Source organism: Lissotriton vulgaris, chromosome 5 (genome assembly GCF_964263255.1).
Source record: "Lissotriton vulgaris chromosome 5, aLisVul1.2, whole genome shotgun sequence".
Classification (NCBI taxonomy): Eukaryota; Metazoa; Chordata; class Amphibia; order Caudata; family Salamandridae; genus Lissotriton; species Lissotriton vulgaris.
In genome coordinates, this window is record NC_141693.1 from 837106462 (window position 1) to 837126464 (window position 20003).

Sequence of the window (20003 nt, forward strand, 5' to 3'; positions counted from 1 at the left end):
CAAAAAAGGCACCAGGGCTCAGATTGAGGATTGGAAGACAGATCTGAGTGGTAGATGGCTGATAGCAAACGTTCAGCTTGACTTAAGGCGATTCACCCTAGTGGGTTATTATGGTCCTAACCAGGATGACCCCTCCTACTTAAATATATTACAGAATCACTTGATTACCATCACCGATCCAATAATTTGAATGGGAGATTTTAATCTAGTGCTGGACCCCAAATTGGATAAATCCCCTAGCTCTAGGGCAATAGTCCATAATAAAACAAGAGACGCACTTCTGTGCTGCATGTCCAATTTGGGAATGGAAGATTTATGGAGACAAAGAGCCGGGAAAACATTGGGAGTCTCTTTTCATAATTACAAATATAAGCATAAATCGCGAATTGACTATGCTCTATTTAGTTTCTCCTTAAAAGACTCTATAAAGACCATAATATATTTACCACAGCATTTGTCAGATCACTCAACCATCCTCTTCTCGCTAACACTAGATCAGGAACCTACTTTTGCCTCATGGTCCTTTGACCGCACCCTCTTATTAGAGGAAGAGGAAAGAGAGCACCTCATATCTGAAACCACCTCTTTTCTAGAGTGGAACATAGACTCTGCTTCCCTGGTTAGCGTGTGGGAGACATGGAAAGCGTACATAAGGGGCTGTATTACCAACCGGTGAAGATGCCTTCAAGGGAATTTATTTTATACGTATTTGATAGCTTGAAACAACTTGTAAAGGATGAATTAATAATCCTTATTGGGAATCAATCAAAAACTAAAATGTTCTAATTCAATATAGAGAATTTGTTTCAACAAAACACAACATATAAACAACAACACAAGGTGTATTGGAAAAATATAGTTTTTTATCAAAAGAATAATCACTTCATATACAGATAAGTGAAAAAACAAGGATTAGGACTGTGGGTACACACATAAGTAAATTAATACGTGACTCAACAGAACCTAAAAACACCTATCCCAAATCACACAGAATAAAACAAGACAGGGATAAGGTGAAATGTAGATTTGTAACTGTAAATATTTTTATTTCAGATCACAATCTCTCTATACAGACCCCAATTGACTTCAGTCCTGAAGATGGTTTCCACAATTAACTCATAGGAAACCGAAACGTCGACATTTCACCTTATCCCTGTCTTGTTTTATTCTGTGTGATTTGGGATAGGTGTTTTTAGGTTCTGTTGAGTCACGTATTAATTTACTTATGTGTGTACCCACAGTCCTAATCCTTGTTTTTTCACTTATCTGTATATGAAGTGATTATTCTTTTGATAAAAAACTATATTTTTCCAATACACCTTGTGTTGTTGTTTATATGTTGTGTTTTGTTGAAACAAATTCTCTATATTGAATTAGAACATTTTAGTTTTTGATTGATTCCCAATAAGGATTATTAATTCGTCCTTTACAAGTTGTTTCAAGCTATCAAATACGTATAAAATAAATTCCCTTAAAGGCATCTTCACCCTTTCATTGTCATTACCCAAGCCCTCAAGGGTATTCTTGGGTTGCTCACCCTTTGTAAACCGTATTACCAACCGGGCTTCCTACAGAAAAAAGAAATACAGAGAGGAGCTACTATCAATAGAGCAAGATCTGGCCCGATTGGACTCAGTCGATCAAGCGCCCTCGGTTAACCTAGAAAAGAAAAGAGAGCTAAAAGATAAACTAGAAACACTACTTCAGGAGAGATTAAACAAACGATGGCAGGCCAGTAAACTTTACCATTTTGAATATGGTGAATCAGCAGGGAAGCTGCTAGCCTGGAAAATAAAAGCGGACCAGACCAAAAATCATATAAAAGAAGTGAGAGTAGATGGAGAATTGGACAATAGGATGACCGATCTCGAAATTGGCGAAGCCTTCAGTGCTTTCTTTCATAATATATATACAGACGAGATTAATGTTAACATTGAGGGAAGAACCGAATGGCTGCAAAAGATGAACCTTCCAAGGTTAAACGGGCTCCAGAGTGAAAATCTGGATAAAGAGATAACTGAGGCGGAAGTAGAAAGTGTTATTAAACAACTAAAACAGGGAAAGGCTGCAGGACCGGATGGGATTCCGGGTGAACTATACCGAGTGCTTATTTCTACGCTCACCCCGGTTCTAACGAAGCTATTTAACAACATACTAATAAGAGGGGAGACACCACCTAGTTCCTGGGGAGAAGCAAACATCGCCTTAATTTTAAAAGCAGGTAAGGACCCAGCAGACTGCGGCTCATATCGTCCAATCTCGCTTCTCAACAACGACTATAAGATCTTTTCGTCAATTTTGGCTGCACGTTTGGGAAGCAAGATTGAAACAATCATTCATCAAGATCAAAAGGGATTTATAAGAGGTCGACAACTGGTCGACTTAACATACGACCTAGTCGGAGCTATAGATATTGCCTCAACCTTTGCTCTACCCCTTGCAATTATGACTCTCGATGCAACAAAAGCATTTGACAGGGTAAACTGGTCCTATTTAAATGCAGCCATGGAAAAGTTTAAATTAGGCCCTAAATTTTGTAGAGCGGTAGGCTTATTATATAAAAACCCGAGGGCAAGTCTGTTAATTAATGGCGCACGCACAAATCCCTTTGAAATCAGCAGAGGGACAAGACAGAGGTGTCCTCTTTCCCCCCTACTATTTAATATTTATCTGGAACCATTTGTGCACACTATAAGAGAGGATACCAATATTCCGCCTTTCTCTTTCTCTGGCTGGGAGAAGAAAGTCGGACTGTATGCCGACGACATTCTTATTTATACAACAGATCCGACACAGGCATTTCCTACGGTCATCAAAAGCGCGGAGGAATTTGGGAAACACTCAGGCTATGAATAAACGCCGGAAAGACAGAGATAATGGCTTGGAACATTACAAATCTTCAGCTTCCTGTGAAACTCTCAATGCGTTACCTGGGGTTAAAAATTACAAAAGACCCAAATCTTCTGGCCCAGACTAATTTAGATCGGATCTCTCGCGAATCCAAATCATTGATGAAATCCTGGTCTTTTCTCCCTCTCACCATCTATGGGAGAACCAGCCTAGTAAAAATGTCCATTCTCCCCAAATATACATTCATCTTCAATACCATTCCATTAATATTCGATACCAAACAACTACTAAAATGTCAACAAAACATCAACTCATTTATTTGGTGCTACAAGTCAACCAGGCTGGCATGGAAGAAGTTAAGAAGGAGAAGGGAAAAAGGAGGGCTCGCCTTGCCAGACCTGGAATACTATGCTTGGGCCTTTCATCTGACCCACTCCAGGATGTTATTAAAGACCCCACTAGACAACTCGAACGGCCATATGTTTAAAGCAATGTTACTGGGTTCTGATCTTCCATTGGACGGATTCCTATTTATGTTTGGGCACCAGAGATTCTTCAAAAAAGTCAAGCTAAAGTCATTACATTGTCCCATAAAAGTATGGTCTCAAATCAAATCCAAGGTTGGGATTGCATACTTTTCTAACTACGCACCGATCTGGGATTTACCAGGGCTCTCTCCGCAATATACTCAGACGGTTAAAACAGTCCTACAGGAAGCAGGAATATTACGATGGGGAGAACTAGTGGCAGGAGGCTCCTTTATGGAATGGGAAACATTCTCAGACAGGGTAACCTCACCCCTATCCTGGTTTGTTTATATACAACTATCCAGCTGGTTGCGGTCTCAAACTAAGAAAAAGATCAAATTTGGAGGATATAGCTCCCTAGAAAAAAATCTATTTGAGAAACCCTACGGAGGTTGCGTCTCATTACTGGAACATCATGGAAGAAGGGGAGGGCGAGCTTAACCTTCCGATAAAATTATGGGGAGGAGAGGGAGAACCCCAGGCAGAAGAGAAATGGATAGAATCCTTTACCCTTCTCTATAAGATCACAAAACCCGCGTGGTTAAGGTGCAATCAATTATTCACATTACATCGGGCGTATTATTCCCCAAAAAAACTCTCGAAGTTCCAACCAGGGAAGTGCTGTAGTAAATGCCTTTTCCCAGCAGCCTCAGACCTACATATGTTCTGGGAATGTCCGAACATCACTACTTTTTGGCAAGAAATCAAGATATCACTTGAATCAATTCTCAGAATCTCTATTCCTCTCTCATGGTCTTTAATCATTTTTGGGCTAAGTAACAACATCAAGGGTTTAGAAAGAGAATTTCTATACTATGCTATCCTACTAGCAAGAAGACAAATTTGCAAAAACTGGGTCAATACTAATCCACCAACCCATGCAGAGTGGCTGTCTTCATTTTATGTAACATCGAAAGTAGATTTAGCTAGAATGTGTAGCCCCCGTACCGTGAGATTTTGGAATTTCTTAATTGAGTGGAGACGGAACAGTTAAGGTGCCCGGGTTTTTTTTTTCCCCGGGTCCGATGATTAAGCCTGAGTCTCCATGTCCTACGGGTGGCACCCCAAGCCATAGTGACATTGGCCGTCAGCCAACAATGGGCTTGTATGGAGTTAGTTCGTGTGGGGTTCTCTTTCTCTGCAGAGACATCAGGCCAGCCTTTCTGGAAATTAGGAGACCACTTTCTGGTTTCTTGATGGTACAGGGGCGACTGTGTCTTGCGGTTGGAACGCCCCTGGATCAACTAAGTGGCTAATGAGGACAAAAAAAAACAAAAAAGAAACCAAGCATTTGGATGGCTGTACAATTGTGCGATCTAAAGGTTCCCAAAAATTCAAAGACAGATTGCAAAGAGTTCAAAATTATGCAGCAAAACTCTTTCTTAACTTTTGGAAATGTACCCCTGAAACTAGAAATGGAATCTCTCGATGAGCTTCTAGTGGAATCAAGGGGTAAATTCACAATTCACTGCAGCATTCAGAAGGCCTTTCAAAGGAAATGATCTGGGTGTGGGTGTGTGGGACAGAGTTCAGGCTCTGTCACACTCTGACCCTCCGTTCACACAACCTGCTCTGAATTCATCAGTGTAGAATGGAGGCTAGTCTCGAAATCCTCAACCCCGGATCATGGAACGCCTCAAACCACAGTTTTAAGAGCAGATGTTAACCATGGTTATTTCAGAAATCTCCAGAAGACTGGAGGCTTCAGCCTTGTTATCCTTTGAAAAGATAGTGGCATAACACTTCACCTTAATTTAGACTCTACCTACGCTTGACACCTACCTCTGTGCCCTTTGCACCATTGAAGTCTATTTATAGTTTGATCCATTCACGTTTTTAATGTTTTGTAGTTATTTTACATATATGTATTTTATGAAAATGGCTTTAATTGTTATGACATATTTGCTGACACTATGAAGTTCTTGATTGACATAAGAACACCAGAGGTGTGACTACAAGAATTTTGTTTATCTCTCAGTCTCTATTTTCTATTCTATGCAGTGCTCAGTTGTATTCACAAGGTAAAATATAGACTCTACAAAATTTCCAAATAAATGAATCATCTCTTCTTTATGAGTGGTCGGTTGTATTCGCAGACAACGTGTTGATTCTTTACAAAACCGTGAAATAAATAAATGAATAAACTCTTTTAATGTACCTTTAACAGCCCCTATGTTTGCTGGATGTGTACTGTACCTTGTTATCATTCACAGAAAAGGGGAGATGGTCGAAAAAACCTCTGCCACCCCGAACCCCCTAATATATCACATGTAAACACATAAAGGGGTGGAGAGAGCCAGACCACGAGTGAAAAGATAAAACAAGCAGTGGCACAATTGCGTGTTTTGAAAAACTGCCCTCACTCACACACAAATGTGTGTGACATGCTTCATCATCGGGTCTGCTTACAAAACGCCCTGGCATAGACCCGCACAGGGCGGAGCATGGGGGGGGGGGGGGGGGGGGGGAGAACTAAACACAAAGACCGACGTGACCTGTTGAATGTGGGCACTTTAAGACGGTCGAAACATGTTGGCTATCGCAGTTTCAGGAGGGTTGTTTTAGGAATTTAATTTCCTTCACAAACACTTCCCATCCTTCACTTATTTTATTCCTGACCTTGGAACCTATGAATAAAGGCTTGACAGGTATCAATGAGCCAGTTTTAACAACACTATCTACTGCACTTTTTTCTATCACTTAACCCAGTCTTGGGCTAACACGTGTGTGATCATTGTTTGTCACCTTTTGTGTTCGTCTTTGTCTTTGTGTTTAGTGTCCCCCCCTATGCTCCGCTATGGTTTCCCGCTTCGACAGACATGTGTTACATTTATCATCATTCAGGGGGGTGCCATTTACAGGTAAAAGACTTTATTGGGAGTGAGCCCACTCTGTATTGGTGATACAATTTCCTGTCTAGTGGTACCGTGATATAATCCCAATAGGGTTCGTAGTGGTAATCATGTTTCCTCTCCAGGAAATCCTTTGTCAGAGTTGGACTCGTAAAGGACGAGAAATGTTTCATCCTAACCATGTCCCAATAGGCTGTCTTAAACTCTTTTTTCGATGGAAGGGGGTTCATAAACCATCCATCCCCATGTCGCTCAAGGTGGTTTTAATCTTAGTCAGCCAAGAGATCTTGTGTGAGGTGCCAGCCTGCCTAATTTCTAGCAGAGCCCGGGCATACAGAGACAATTTGGGAGTAGCCCATAATCTTCTCCATAATGCCACTGGTCTAAAGCGAGCAATATCCTCTAACTGGTTGCAGCCCAAATCAAGGTAAAGGGGTAGCAGGGGGGTCAATGATGGTAGGGAGAGCAGAGTTCTCATAAACTTTTTCTGGTTTACAATCAGTGGTGTTAAATCCGAAAAGCCCCATAGTTTTGCCCCATAAAGTACAGAGGTAATAATTTTAGAATTATAAATCTTCAGCACAGGAGCCACAGGTTTTGTGTGGGACAGTCTCTGCTCCTTCACTAGGGCGCCTCCCAATTGGGCGTGTTTGAGAGCCAGTTTATTGATCTGGGGTTTCCATTTCAATTTACTTTCAAGGGTTACCTACTCCTAAATATGTAAAAACGTCAGTTTGCTCTAGCTGTACATTATTCATAAAAATTCTCACTCTAATGGCCTTTCAGTTATGGAGGACCATAAACTTTGTTTTCTCCACATCAACCTCAAGGTCATGTTCACGGCAAAACTCCTCAAACCTGGTGAGGGCGAGCTGTAGCCCTCTCTGAGTCTTTGATAGTATTAGAGTGTCATCCGCGAACATTAACAATGGTGTTTTCTGACCAGCTAGAGATGGAGCATCTGTTGGGTAATTCGAGTAGTATTCCACAATCCTGTTAATAAAAGCACACACCCCTGGCATACCCCCTTGCCGATGGGAAACGTGTTCGTGACTTCCCCATTCACACCCCAGCGTACCTGAGCAAAGTTTGAATTATGCAGGGTGATTAGGACAGCCAACAATTCTTGCGGCATCCCCATGTCATAAAACATGCTCCACATTTTGTCACGGGGCACCAAATCGAAAGCTGATTTTAAGTCAATACAGACTGCAAATAGTGTGCCGCCTTCTAGGATCTCCACCCTCCAGTAGATGATTGCAAACCTGAAGACCTGGTCGATGGTGCCTGTAGGCGCCCAGAACCCAGCCTGCATGGATGATAAAATGCCCATTTCATCCATCCATCTTCTGAAATCCAGAAATACTTTCATCTCTTGGGAACCCCCACACAATGATACCTGAAAGACAAAAAAAAACAATATGAATATGAGATATTTGTTGGGACAGCAATGATCCCAGCATTGGATATAGGCGTGAACACTCTCTTGAGTGCTTAGGAAACTGGTGTCCTGAAGCACTCCAACTGAGTCTGTGTGCTGAGGCCTAGGCCTGTTCTTGCCTAAGCCAAGGTTCAGAACCTGTTCTGTGACCTTGGAGGCTCAGCACGCATGTCCTATGTAGCGGCTTGAGACTACTGTTCATACTCTGATTTGTTGACTTCCAGTGGTTATTGGGTTAGACCGATTTTTGAGGATTAAGAGTTCATGGTAAAGCTTTTTTTTTTCTAACTCGGATGATTGGAGTCTCTTCGTATAACCTTCAGCTGAGATGTGTCACCCCAACACTTACACTGACATATTATGTGTGTGTGTGGAGTGGATGTATGGCAAGTGTAATTGCAAGACTCCTTGTGTACTATGAGTGTGGTGGGTGTCACCCTAGGGACTGGGGGCCCACGGCCTGGGTTCATCTTCATAGTTCTAGGACAAGAGACTGAATCTCAGTCTTTCAGACACGGCCTCGTGTCACTTGACCATGTGCAGTGCTGCTCAGAGTTGTGGCTGTCACACAGCAGAGACCGGCAGCGGCAGAAGGAGTCACTGAGATCGCCCTGCAGGGCCGCATATAAGTGCCACCTTTTCACTCTGGTTCCAGTTCCTTTATCTTTCTCCTTCAGCTTCCACAGACACTTGGCAAGAACTTTTAGCAAGATTTGAGAGGCTGACCTATTGTCCCCTTCATTGGGCCATTGTTCAAAAAGCCATAAAAAAACTGCAGTTGTAATTATACTCCGTGACCTGCTCTCACCCTGACTGCTGGCTATGGCAGCAGGCATTGTGACTTCAGGACTCAACTGCAGCAATTAGCCCATTCCCCATAAGTAAATGTCCGCATAGATCGGAGCGCTGGTGGCGGCGCCCCATGCCACCATCATTTGTGGCTCCCCTGCACACCCTGTCCGCCTCCTCAGATTCTCTCACTACCACCGGGCAAAAGTGCCCTATATCAGTCTCCAATCTTATGCTGTTGCTAATCACAGCTCTCCCCCCGCCTGCCCCCAACCCCCGGGTCGGCGCCACCTCCACAGGTCAGCGCCCCGTGCGGCCGCACCATACGCACTGCCCTAACGCCGGCCCTGTATGGAGGGTTGATGGCTCCAGCTGTAGTCGATAGAGCTGTAGCAGGGACAGACCACCGCCCCAGACCAGAGCCCCGGTGGGTGCAGGCACATTATGCATTGGTTACAACCCTCAGCGCCTGTGTGTGTTTGGTGTGATGAGACGTGCTGGAGTCCTGCTCTGCTGAAGGTTGAGCGCGCGGAGCGTGGCAGTGCGTGACCATTTATGGCAGCGCGGCAGTGTAATTGCATTCTCTTTGTGTCATCATACTTAGAGACATTCTTCGGCCTCTCTTTCAGAACACGATGTTAATATTTCAAACACAGTGGTAAATGGACTGACACCAAGCAGCAATGGACAAGAGAAAGGTAGGAGGACCGCTTCACTACTTGATTTTGTGCGCAGCGGCTAGAAGTACCATTTGTGTATTACTGTAGCCTTTACAATGCAATGTGTTACTTTTTAAGTAATCCACCGTAGGTACCTGTTGCTGTTCCTGCCCGCAGCATTCGGGATGGTTATTCTTGAGGACTGAGGATGTTTGGCGCCATTTTATTATTGTTTTAGTGCGTCTTCTGCGTCCTTGTCAGGAGCTACAGTGTTTCGATGCTTTGCATAGAGGAGTGCAGTGCGTGCTGTCAGTGTGCTCTCGCGTGAAGCAGTCCTATGCACCCGGTTCCCTTCTTGAGACAAATGGGGTGCTTTAGGGATCTGAAGCAACCTTTTTCTGTCGACCACTGTAAAAACCGTGTCCCGGCACAATAAGCTTGAAATAGGATTGCTGGTGAAATTCAAATATATCACAAACTGTTCCTTTCAGCAGGGGCATAACCTAATGGCGCCCTCTCGCTACGCCACGCCTTCTCTCCTCCCATTTCTCTGTCATCTCATTTTCCTGTTAGTCCTTTCTCCTCTGACGCTCACTGCCTTGCCCCTTATGTTAGTGCCCTTTTTTCACGCCATTTGCCCCATCTCAATTAAACTCCTCATGCCACTACCTCTTAGTTTTGCTTGTTTCTTCATCTCCTTCACGATCCCTCTGAGTTCTCCTCCACTCACTCCTTCCCCTCATTGCTCTCTCCAGCACTTCCAGTCACTCCTCCCCTGTGCCTTCACTCCTCGAATTGACTCGAAGCCCACCCCTGGGGATGTGAGGCTCGCCCGGGTGTGGAAGAGGCATTAACCGGCCCCATTCCTGCTCCACAGGGGGACGAGCTCCTGAAGTCTCCACAGCTCCATTATTGGGCCTGGCTGGAAGAAGATTTACCAATCATGTAAATAACATAATGAGAGAACTTCTATTAGCAGATGTTTCGTATTTTTACAGTCTCTGTTCTGAAAACATTTATTTGGATTCACGGAGCTTTAGCTCTTTATGCTGAAGATTTAACGAGATATTTCAACTTGCTGACACAGTTATGTACATTGACAATCCCCAATCATTCAGTAGAACAAATACATCAATGTATGACACATTAAATCATGTTGCCCCCCCCGGCTGTTTGTAAAAACTGGTTTGTGTTTTATATGATGCACTTCTGCCTTTTTCAATGCGCTGTAAGCAACGGATAGTAAAAAAATAAAAAAGAGCGCATGTGCTCTCCTCGGCCCTCAGCTGCCTATGTCTCTGATTGATTATATATTAACATCTCATTTTATATAGCTCTGCATTCCACACCTCTTCTCCAGATGTTAATAAAATTAAAGTCAGTACATCTCGCTCCCCCACCCCTGCTCCTCCTGGTAATCTCTCCATAGCGCCATGCAGCCGACTCTCGGATCCTCAGTGGCCCATTGTATACGGCGCTGCACCCCAAACTTCTGTATTCGCATAGTGCAGTAAGTAAAAGCTGTTACTAAAAAGAGACCCCAGAACTTCACATCCCTCCCCTGGGCACACCCATGTGAGGATGCATCACCCCTACAGGGGCGCGGCCTACAGTCTGAGGATCTCTGCTGTATCGCAAACAGGTGCAATGTTATAAAAAGATGCAGCTTCAAAGTTAAATGCAGACCAAAGGCTGAAGTATCACCCCACACGTGGTTGCAGAAAGAGGTCTTGGTGGTGGGAGGACGATGGGTTGTATGGAATGTTGAGGTGACTTCCCACAGAAACTATGGGAAAGGTACAACCTTTAAAGTACTGCTACAGCAGACGTGTGTTATTTCAGACTTCGGTCTTCGACTGTCGGGGTATGTGCGTGCCCAGTGCTGACAGTTACCATTATGACCTGGTGCCCCCCTACACACCTCAATTACTCAGGTGCAGCATATACCACATTTGAGTCAGTAGACGCGCCACTCACTAAATTCCCAACTGGAAAGAAACAGTGACACCACCAGCACTGGGCTCATAAAATATAACAGCATCTAGTATAAGGAATGAGTGTGACCGGATCAGAGTTTACATTAGGGTTTTCCAAAGTCGGTCCTGGAGGGCCGGGTGCATGCCACATTTCTAACATATCTCCATTTAAATAAATGTAGTTATCTTGGCATGGATCCGGCCCTGCAGGACTGACTTTGGAGAATCCTGGTTTACATGAAACAGGGTGTATAACCCATTGTGGCAGTGTCAGCACCACCATAATCAGTTAGCACAGCAACAGTGGCTGCACTACCTCCATCTGTAGAGTGCACTTGTGATAGGAGTGGTAATACCTGCTCAAGGCCCACAGAAACAGTTACACAACACAAAATACATGGGTGGAAAGCTTGAATTATTCCCAGACACTGGTAGTTTCTCTGGTCTTTGTAGCCCGCCATTGTTTTAGCTTGTCTGTTGTATTGTACAAAGGGACCAAACATATGCAGATCAGTCTTGGACCTGCCCACAAAGATGTGGTCCAACTCATACAGCCATGCCCTCTGAATCGACACACAGGCAAACCAATAACAGTTCCAGCCTTGTTTATGCATCATCACGGAGGTGCAGCTTGAACCCTATGCCACAGTGATCTTTGGGACATGTCTTTGCATTCACTGTGTCTCACTAAGAAAGCAAAAAAGTCATCAGTGAAATGCTTGTTTTAATCTTGTCAGCACTCATCAGTTCATTTTGAATCTTATTGCACAGTGAGCTGGTAGACCCATTTATTTGGCCTGAAGGTGTCTCACTAAGAAAAAGGGATAGGTGATAGGTAGGATGCGTGAAATAATCTGGCACTTACTCCGAGTGACATTGCAATCCATGGATTGTTTTGCTCATTGTCTCACTACATACAGGGAAGAATTACATGAAAAGCAGCCTCGTTCCTGCTCCAGTAAGATCATAAAATTCACAGTGGAAACTGTCCTATGTGTGAATAGTTCCTTTATAAGCAGATGTAGTTATTGAACTCTTTGCCCTGTATCCTGAGCAGATATTGGTTGTTCTACCTCGAAGGACATTTGCCGGTCTAGGTCAATTGGTGAAGAGAATGTCTTGATGTATGTTTTAAACAATCCATATTTACATAAAAAATTGTGATGGGTGCAGCTATAGAGTCCTTGGGAACCCTGGGACACTGTAGGCTACAGACTATCTTAAGTATTGCATTTATACAAATTGGTGTCAACTCAAGTGTAACTTGGTAACCAGTGTCAGTTCAAGTGTAACTTGGTAGCCAGCTCAGAAATGTGTGGAAGGTGAAAGTGCAAGAGAGGTATACTTTGTAGGTCTGATGGTCTATGGTGTCAACGTTGCAAAAGGACTAGGATAGGAGACTGGGATCTCCATCATTCTTTTCTCAGAGTCTTGCCAATACCGTGCATTTTGTCTGTTTTAGTATCATTGGGAGAGTAAAACTTGGACTGGTAAGCCTTCTGAAGCAGGTGGACCCTCAAGGACATTCCGGTAGGGGTGGGAGGTGGGTGACATAGTGGATATAGAAGAGTTTGACAGAGCCATATAAGATTCTTTATGTAGGAGGAGTTGGCTGTATTTTGTGACTTATAATGTTGAAGACGGGAATGGAAACATCAGAAGAGAAGAATTTGTGATGGATGTTGATAGGATACCATTTTGTCTATTGTCATTTTAAGCACGTGGATGATATTTACTAGGGATGCAGTGATAAGGGATTGGAAAGAGTGACAGTTGGGAATGTCTCATTTTGTTTGCGAGGTACTGGTAGATGTCAGTGAACTGTGGTAATGAATGAAAGGATATGTTTGGAGTAGAAAATGGTTCATACAGTGCTTGACAACTTGAAGAGATCCTTACTCTTGTTAGCTTCCAGGAGGTTTTCATGCAGCAGTCAGATTTGGATTTGATAGCGGTGTCATAGCATATTTTGTAATTGCCTAAGTAGTATGAAGTTATAATAATGGTATGCCCGTCTGAAGGCTAAGGCTCCCAATACCTCCTGGAGTCAGAAGGACGTTTTCCTGACAAGGAGCACAGTTGGATGTTGATAGAGGCAAGTTGTGTGTAGCTACTCGTTTTTGGTATTGGACATTGAATGAGCGCAAAGGCTTCTCCAATCCCTGAGTCATGGATGAGTGCAGAGATCATACCAATTTTTTAAAAAGGGGGCAGATCGTATCCTGGTAACTACAGGCCTATTAGTTTAATTGACTGCATTCAGAAGGTGACAGCCAGGCTTGTGTTAAGTAGAATCCAGGGTTGGATTGACGAGTTTGATATCCTCTCACCTTTACAGGCCGGGTCTCGCTCACATCAGAGCACAATAGACCAGGTTTTTAGATTTGTTTTAATTTACTGGTGTGTGGCAATCCTTAATGGAGGCAGAATATATGCTGCTTTTGTAGACTTAAAGTCGGCTTTCGACTTAGTCCCGCGAGCCAAGTTGTGAAGTGTCCTCGCGGAACAAGGAATGCCTTTGGACCTTCTCGCTTTTTTAATTAAACTTTGTGAAGTAAACTTTGCCGAAGTTCGCTGGGGCCAGCAAGGCCAAGTGACAGATAGATTCCAGATCGCTAGAGGCGTTCCACAGGGGTGTGTACTGGCACCAACTTTATTTTCTCTTTACATTAACAGGGTGACCTTTGAGGACCACCCTACTGATGCTCCAACTTTAGATGGTAGGAAGATACCCCTGTTAATGTTCGCCGACGACACCCTGTTAATTTCAAAAACCCAACAAGGCCTACAGAAGGCCATAGGGAGATTTGAGATGTTTTGCCAGGATTTTGGTCTCAAAATTAACGTAGACAAGACCAAGTTCATGGTACTACACAAACAAACAACTGTAAGAGGTAAAGTTACCATGAACGATGTTATACTTGAGCAGACCCATGTTTTTACGTATCTTGGCATCACACTAGGCTCCAGGCTAAATTGGAACCCACACTTGAATCAGTTGCTACTTAAACATGCATAATTAGTATGTCGCAATTTCTGACTCCTCATGGAAGGACGATGGAGACTTCCCAGGGACAAGAGGGCTCTATTCCTGCATTAACTTTCCCAAGTTGCGATTGGGACCACATCAGGGGAAGCACTGCCTGCTTCTCACATGTGCACTCATACAATTCTCAAAGGGGACAAGCCGTAGGCACGATTCTCAAAGAGGAAGCATTCCCACATAGCTTCCCCATTGCGAATCAGTTACCTCTCAAACTTGGGGGGTCGGTAATTATCAATGGTTTTCAATCACAATCACAAATCATTGATACACCATCTCCCAAAATTGCAAATTAATGGGGATGCCCCTTGCAGCCTTCTCTCAATTTTAATTCTGAAAGGTAATAAAATTGACCTATCCGCGGCCTTCGATACAGTCTCACATGGCATCCTGTTAGATCGCCTCCAAGATACTGGCATGGGGGGACCCCTTTGGCGTGGGTGAGATCCTTCCTAAGATATAGAACTCAGCAGGTTTTCCTCTGACCCTATGCTTCTGCAGAGAAACCTTTGATTTGTGGCGTTAGGCAGGGTTCTGCACTCAGTCCCCTGTTTTTTAACATTTACCTTGCACCTCTGGCGGATGTGGTTGAATCCTGGGGTGTCAGAGTGATCTCTTATGCTGATGACACTCAGCTTGTGTTTTCATTTAGAGATCACTCTGAAGGCAATTTGTCCAACTTTCGACAATGCCTGGTCAACATCTCCTCCTGGATGACTACCAACAATCTGAAACTTAATGCGGATAAGACTGAGGTCCTATTTTTCAATCAAAAATCTCCTCTCCCGGCTGGAGTATGGCGGCCTGCTGAACTGGACCCTGCTCCAGTCCCTGTCTTATCCGCACAAAATTTGGGCTTTCAATTTGATAATGCTTTGTCCTGTAAGACCCAAGTTAATAAAGTTTCAGCAGCATGCTTTGGCAAACTGCGTATGATTAAAAAAATCTTCCCTTTTCTTCTGCCTGACTCACGAAGAACTCTAGTTCATGCGTTAATAGCGTCCCATTTGGATTATGAAAATAGTTTGTATGTGGGAGCCCCGGCCTATCTGATTAAACGATTGCAGATTGTACAGAACGCCGCGGCCAGGCTGATCTGTAAGATTCCGTATCGCCACTCCATTACTCCATATTTGGTTAAACTGCATTGGCTGCTGGTGTCCTATCTTATTCAATTCAAAGCATTGGTCATTGCGTTTAGGGCGCTCAATGGTCTGGGCCCTGCTTATCTGAGACACAGGCTAAAACCTGTTCAGTCGGTTCGTGTTCTCAGATCTAATCATCTTCACCTCTTACATGCCCCCCGTTTCCGTCTTTCTAGAACAGGAGGTCGGGCTTTTGCTGTGGTTACTGCAAAACTCTGGAATCATCTTCCTCCCGATCTGAGGTTCATGACATCAGAGTCACTATTCCGGAGTAGACTTAAAACCTGGCTATTTTCTAATGTCTAGACTTCGCTGTGCCTCTTTTGGTTGACTGCTGTTCGTAGCGCCGGGACACCCCCGTTGGGGGTAGCCGTGCGCTTTATAAGCTTCAAAATAAAAATAAATAATAATAAAAAAGCCCTCTTATATCTGGTGCTTTGCTGAAAGAACACTGTTTATCCTTTACGAAGCCGATTGTCCCTGTGCTAAACATCTATAATGCAAAAATTGCAGCTTCAGTTTTGTATGGGGCTGTATTATTTGGTTTCAGCAACTTAGCGGCACTCACGACCTTGCAAAATAAATTTATGAGGGGTATAACAGGCTTGCCTCAATCGACTCCACTAATACCGCTCTATTATGACTGGGGGAGCCAGTTTTTATAGGATGTGGCTCGCTTCAGACCAGGGGCCTACTGGAGGAGGCTCTGGGTCACCCCCGAACTTACCCAGTGTGCACAAGCCCTATTTGAGATCAGGGACGCTGACAATGTGGGCAAAATTTCATGGCTGAGGCAGGTGAAGGCCACTTATACTGATATGGGCCTTAACTGGTTGTGGCAAAATCCAACAAATAGTGTATTTCCATCTCGAAAGGATTTGAGGGGGCTTTACTGGAACATGGTCACTATGAAACGTTTCATGTCCCTGACGAGTCCCTTACTGTCAAGAGACTTTCTAGAGACCAAACATGCATCTGACTACGAATTGTATTGAGACCTTATTATGGTACCCAGTGACAGGAAATGGTACCACCAATTTAGGATAGGTACCCTTCCTATTAAATCATTTACTGGTTAAAGGGGTACAGGTTCCTGATCGGAATGTCTGTTTTGCCCAACACTATCAGAAACAACATTTCACATCTTATTTATTTGCCCCGTTTATAAGAAACCGACGTACAAATGCCTGAAGCCCATTTGCCAGATGATGGGGATTGCTTCAGGTTCCGAAGCACTAAGGATTTTAAAAACAGATGGAAATGAATTAATTATAATCGCGATCGCCACATTTTTACATGGTATGTGGAAGACCCGTGCCCACAGACTGATTAATCAATAAAGTTAATGGATACTATAGGTCTCCTATAATGAGATTATGTTTAATCTTCTTTTACTTAAATTCTGGCTGATTATACCATGGCTTGAGATTTTTTATACTCAGCTGTGTTTTTAAATGTGTTTTATACAAATTTATTGTATATTTGTATTTACTGATGGAGTAATTATGGACTTATTTCTAGTGTAATTTTGTTATTTAATGAGGCTGGAATGTTAGGACATTATTGTTTTAAATGTAAATGTCTTATGATTATGTAATCGAATAAAGATTTACGAATCGAATCGCTTATGGTGTATTAATAGGGAAGTTATTTATTGATCAGGAGGTGACGTGGTGGTTTGGACTGGTCTTTGCATGCTTGTTCTGAACGGAATGGTACTGTGGTCAATTTAGCCTATGGGGAGTGTCTGGATATTTGAGTGAGGGTAGGATGAAAATGGCAAGGTTCAGGATTTATCTGTGAATGGTGGTTGAAGAAATATTTGATGTAAGAGGACAATAAGGGTAGGAAGACATTTATGGAGCTATAGATAAGGTTATTTGTGTAGAGAAGCGTTTCTTTCAGGGATAGGGCAGTGAGTTTTTGGATAGAAGGGTGGGTAGGCACAGCTGTAGTTAGAAGGAGACATATGGTGACTGAGGGCCTAATGTACCATTCCTCTTCACAAACCAGGGATGTGGAATGTGCACACTGACTGGTTGGTTAATGGGAATGCAATTTGCGATGCAATCTTTATGCTAATAGGTCACATTGCAAACTGTCTATTTGGAAGGGGGTCACAAAACGACTTGAATAATGGATATTAATTAGGTATGTCACAATTTCTGACTCCACATGGAAGGACGATGGAGACTTCCCAGGGACAAGAGGGCTCTATTCCTGCATTAACTTTCCCAAGTTGCGATTGGGACCACATCAGGGGAAGCACTGCCTGCTTCTCACATGTGCACTCATACAATTCTCAAAGGGGACAAGCCGTAGGCACGATTTCCAAAGAGGAAGCATTCCCACATAGACAGCTCCCCCTTTGCGAATCAGTTACCTCTCAAACTTGGGGGGTTGGTAATAATCAATGGTTTTCAATCACAATCACAAATCATTGATACACCATCTCCCAAAATTGCAAATATGATGGGGATGCCCCTTGCAGCCTTCTCTCATTTTTAATTCTGAAAAGGTAATAAAAGCCCTCTTATAAGTAGACAGATTTTTCCTACTCATATAAACAGTTTTACACATTGTGAGAAGTCCTCTTGCTGTCTCAAATGTCCCTGTATTTTGTGAGTCACGGGGTTTGCGACGGTCAAAGAACTTCGTCCGTCTGGCCTTGACTTGGATTTTATTGCGAAGAGGTTCTGGCCCTTATGGCTCCCCTCATGTATCACCTAAAGTGCCTTTAGCTTGATTCCCGGGTTGAGGAAGGCAGCCTCTTTAAAACAACAGAAGCACAGCAAGACACTCTCAGAGCGGGATTGTAAATAGGCAACATTTGGTCTAATAATGCTACACATGCGCATCGATTAAATATATTTAGCATATCACCGATCTCGCATAGTTAAACGTTATCCTTTAGAATTAAACAAGAACTGGTCATGTCACTTGAAATGCCCAGTAATGCGGTAGAACAACAAAGGAGCGTGTGTACAAAACACTGCCCATCACAATGAGTGATGCACTTTGAATAGATCGACACTCTTGTGCAGACCAAGGGCACACACGAGACAAGTATTACTTAGAGCTCATCCTGTTCGGAAAGTAAGAAAGTGCAAAGCGCGCTGATTGGCTGAACGTCCAGTGGTTGTGGCAGCAGACCCCAGTGCCTGGAGTCCTAACTAGTAAAACAAGGCTGCTTCCTGAAAGAAAGTTTGCCATCTATTTTTAAGAATGACATCACCCCTCCGGGCTGCTTTGTACATGAAATTTCCTGTGATTGTCATTTCTCGTTTCCCAATAGGATTGCTCGCTAGTTTCATGTTCCTGTGTGTGTTTTTCTCCATCATGCACATCTACGTGTTTCTGTTTACAGCAGCTGAAGCCCGGCTCGCAGCGCGCTCTGTTTCTGCTGTTAAAATAATCCCAGTGAAGAGGGTGAAAAATTCTCCCGACCTTGTGCTGTTTACAGGTATCTTTTTTCAATCCCTCTGGCTGCTCCTAAACACGCTGCCTTGGCATTTAACCGCCTCGTCTCCATTATGTCTGACCAGACTCTTGGACTCATTCAGCCCTAATGATTAAACCGTGATTTTATTTGCTTCATGTTTGCTGAGGATAAAACAATTAGTGGGCTTTTTCCATGTGAACATCATCTTGAGTGGAACCTTGCTTGGCTTATAATTTTCAGACTAATTTATGATTATTTAATATCATTTCATATTTGCCTGCAGCAGCTATGTGCAATCTTTATTGAGAGATTGGATGGTTGATGCAGGAGTACTACCTACAGTGTTGAAATAATACAGTGCGATTTTTCTTTGCATGCACATACTCTAACCCTAATCTGATAATATATCTGAAATATTATTCTAGCCACTTAGATGATGCTCCGCATCTGTGGGTACAATTGCGGTGTGCTAGTTATTTGTAATGCGGTCGTTGCTCTGTGATTAGAAGACAATTGTCTCAAATAAAAGTACTAAAATCACACTTTTATTGCTATGTAATGCCCACAGAAGCAAGGCATGAGTGTGCCCAAGTTACATTATGAGACTTATATATAACACCTTTTACGACATCCTTATTAGGTTTGCCTACAGACAGCTTTTAACTGTCAGTTGTCAAAAACCTTTTGTGGACCATACCAAAAATCTTACAGTGGGCGAAGAGCCAGCCCACTGCTTTCCCTCAGTTGGTTTTATTGTCACGCCCATTTGCGTGCACAGAAGTCCTCAACCATAAAACTACTATGTACTGTTAACATACAGTTGAATGCAATGCTCCCTGGTGTGTAATAAATCATAAGGGATCAGCACATTTATAACTGCACGAAGAACCATTGTTAAAGTTGCTGGAAACAATGAGGTCGGAGCCCGTCCCCTTCGGGGTTTGTTTCCTCCACCCCCAACTTCCTACCCAGCATGCTCCCTGCACACAAGCAATTAACAAGTAACCCGCTCTAACCCAAGACATCTGCCTAATGCAGCGTGGGGTGTCTCGGCTGAGGCTGGGTCTGGCCGGCCCGGGACAAAAGGCACTAAAAGGTTTAACAGCAGCCTTTCCTGCGAGGGGAGAGACTAGCAGCTCTTCACACCCATCCACTCCCGAGAGCCGGCTTCTTCTTCCGGTGTGGACTCGAGCGAGGAGGGGGGCGCTGTGCCCATCATCAGGGGGCGCTCCATCCAAGACCTGCGGGTGACAAAGAAACACAGGCATTTGACAGTCTC

The 20003-nt window shown here is 43.5% G+C and overlaps 1 protein-coding gene across 33 annotated transcripts in view; it reads left to right on the forward strand.

Moving 5' to 3' along the window:
- SORBS1 (sorbin and SH3 domain containing 1) overlaps nt 1–20003 on the forward strand; it is a 1099691-nt gene that overhangs the window by 563818 nt on the left and 515870 nt on the right. For 28 of the 33 annotated variants that reach the window (XM_086922349.1, XM_086922341.1, XM_086922353.1 and 25 more), the window contains 2 exons: nt 9089–9157; nt 18650–18745. In XM_086922349.1, the coding sequence (XP_086778475.1) occupies nt 9089–9157; nt 18650–18745 (165 nt within the window). The remainder of the gene's footprint in view (nt 1–9088; nt 9158–18649; nt 18746–20003) is intronic. The other 5 variants (XM_086922367.1, XM_086922351.1, XM_086922352.1 and 2 more) reach the window with 2 other exon arrangements.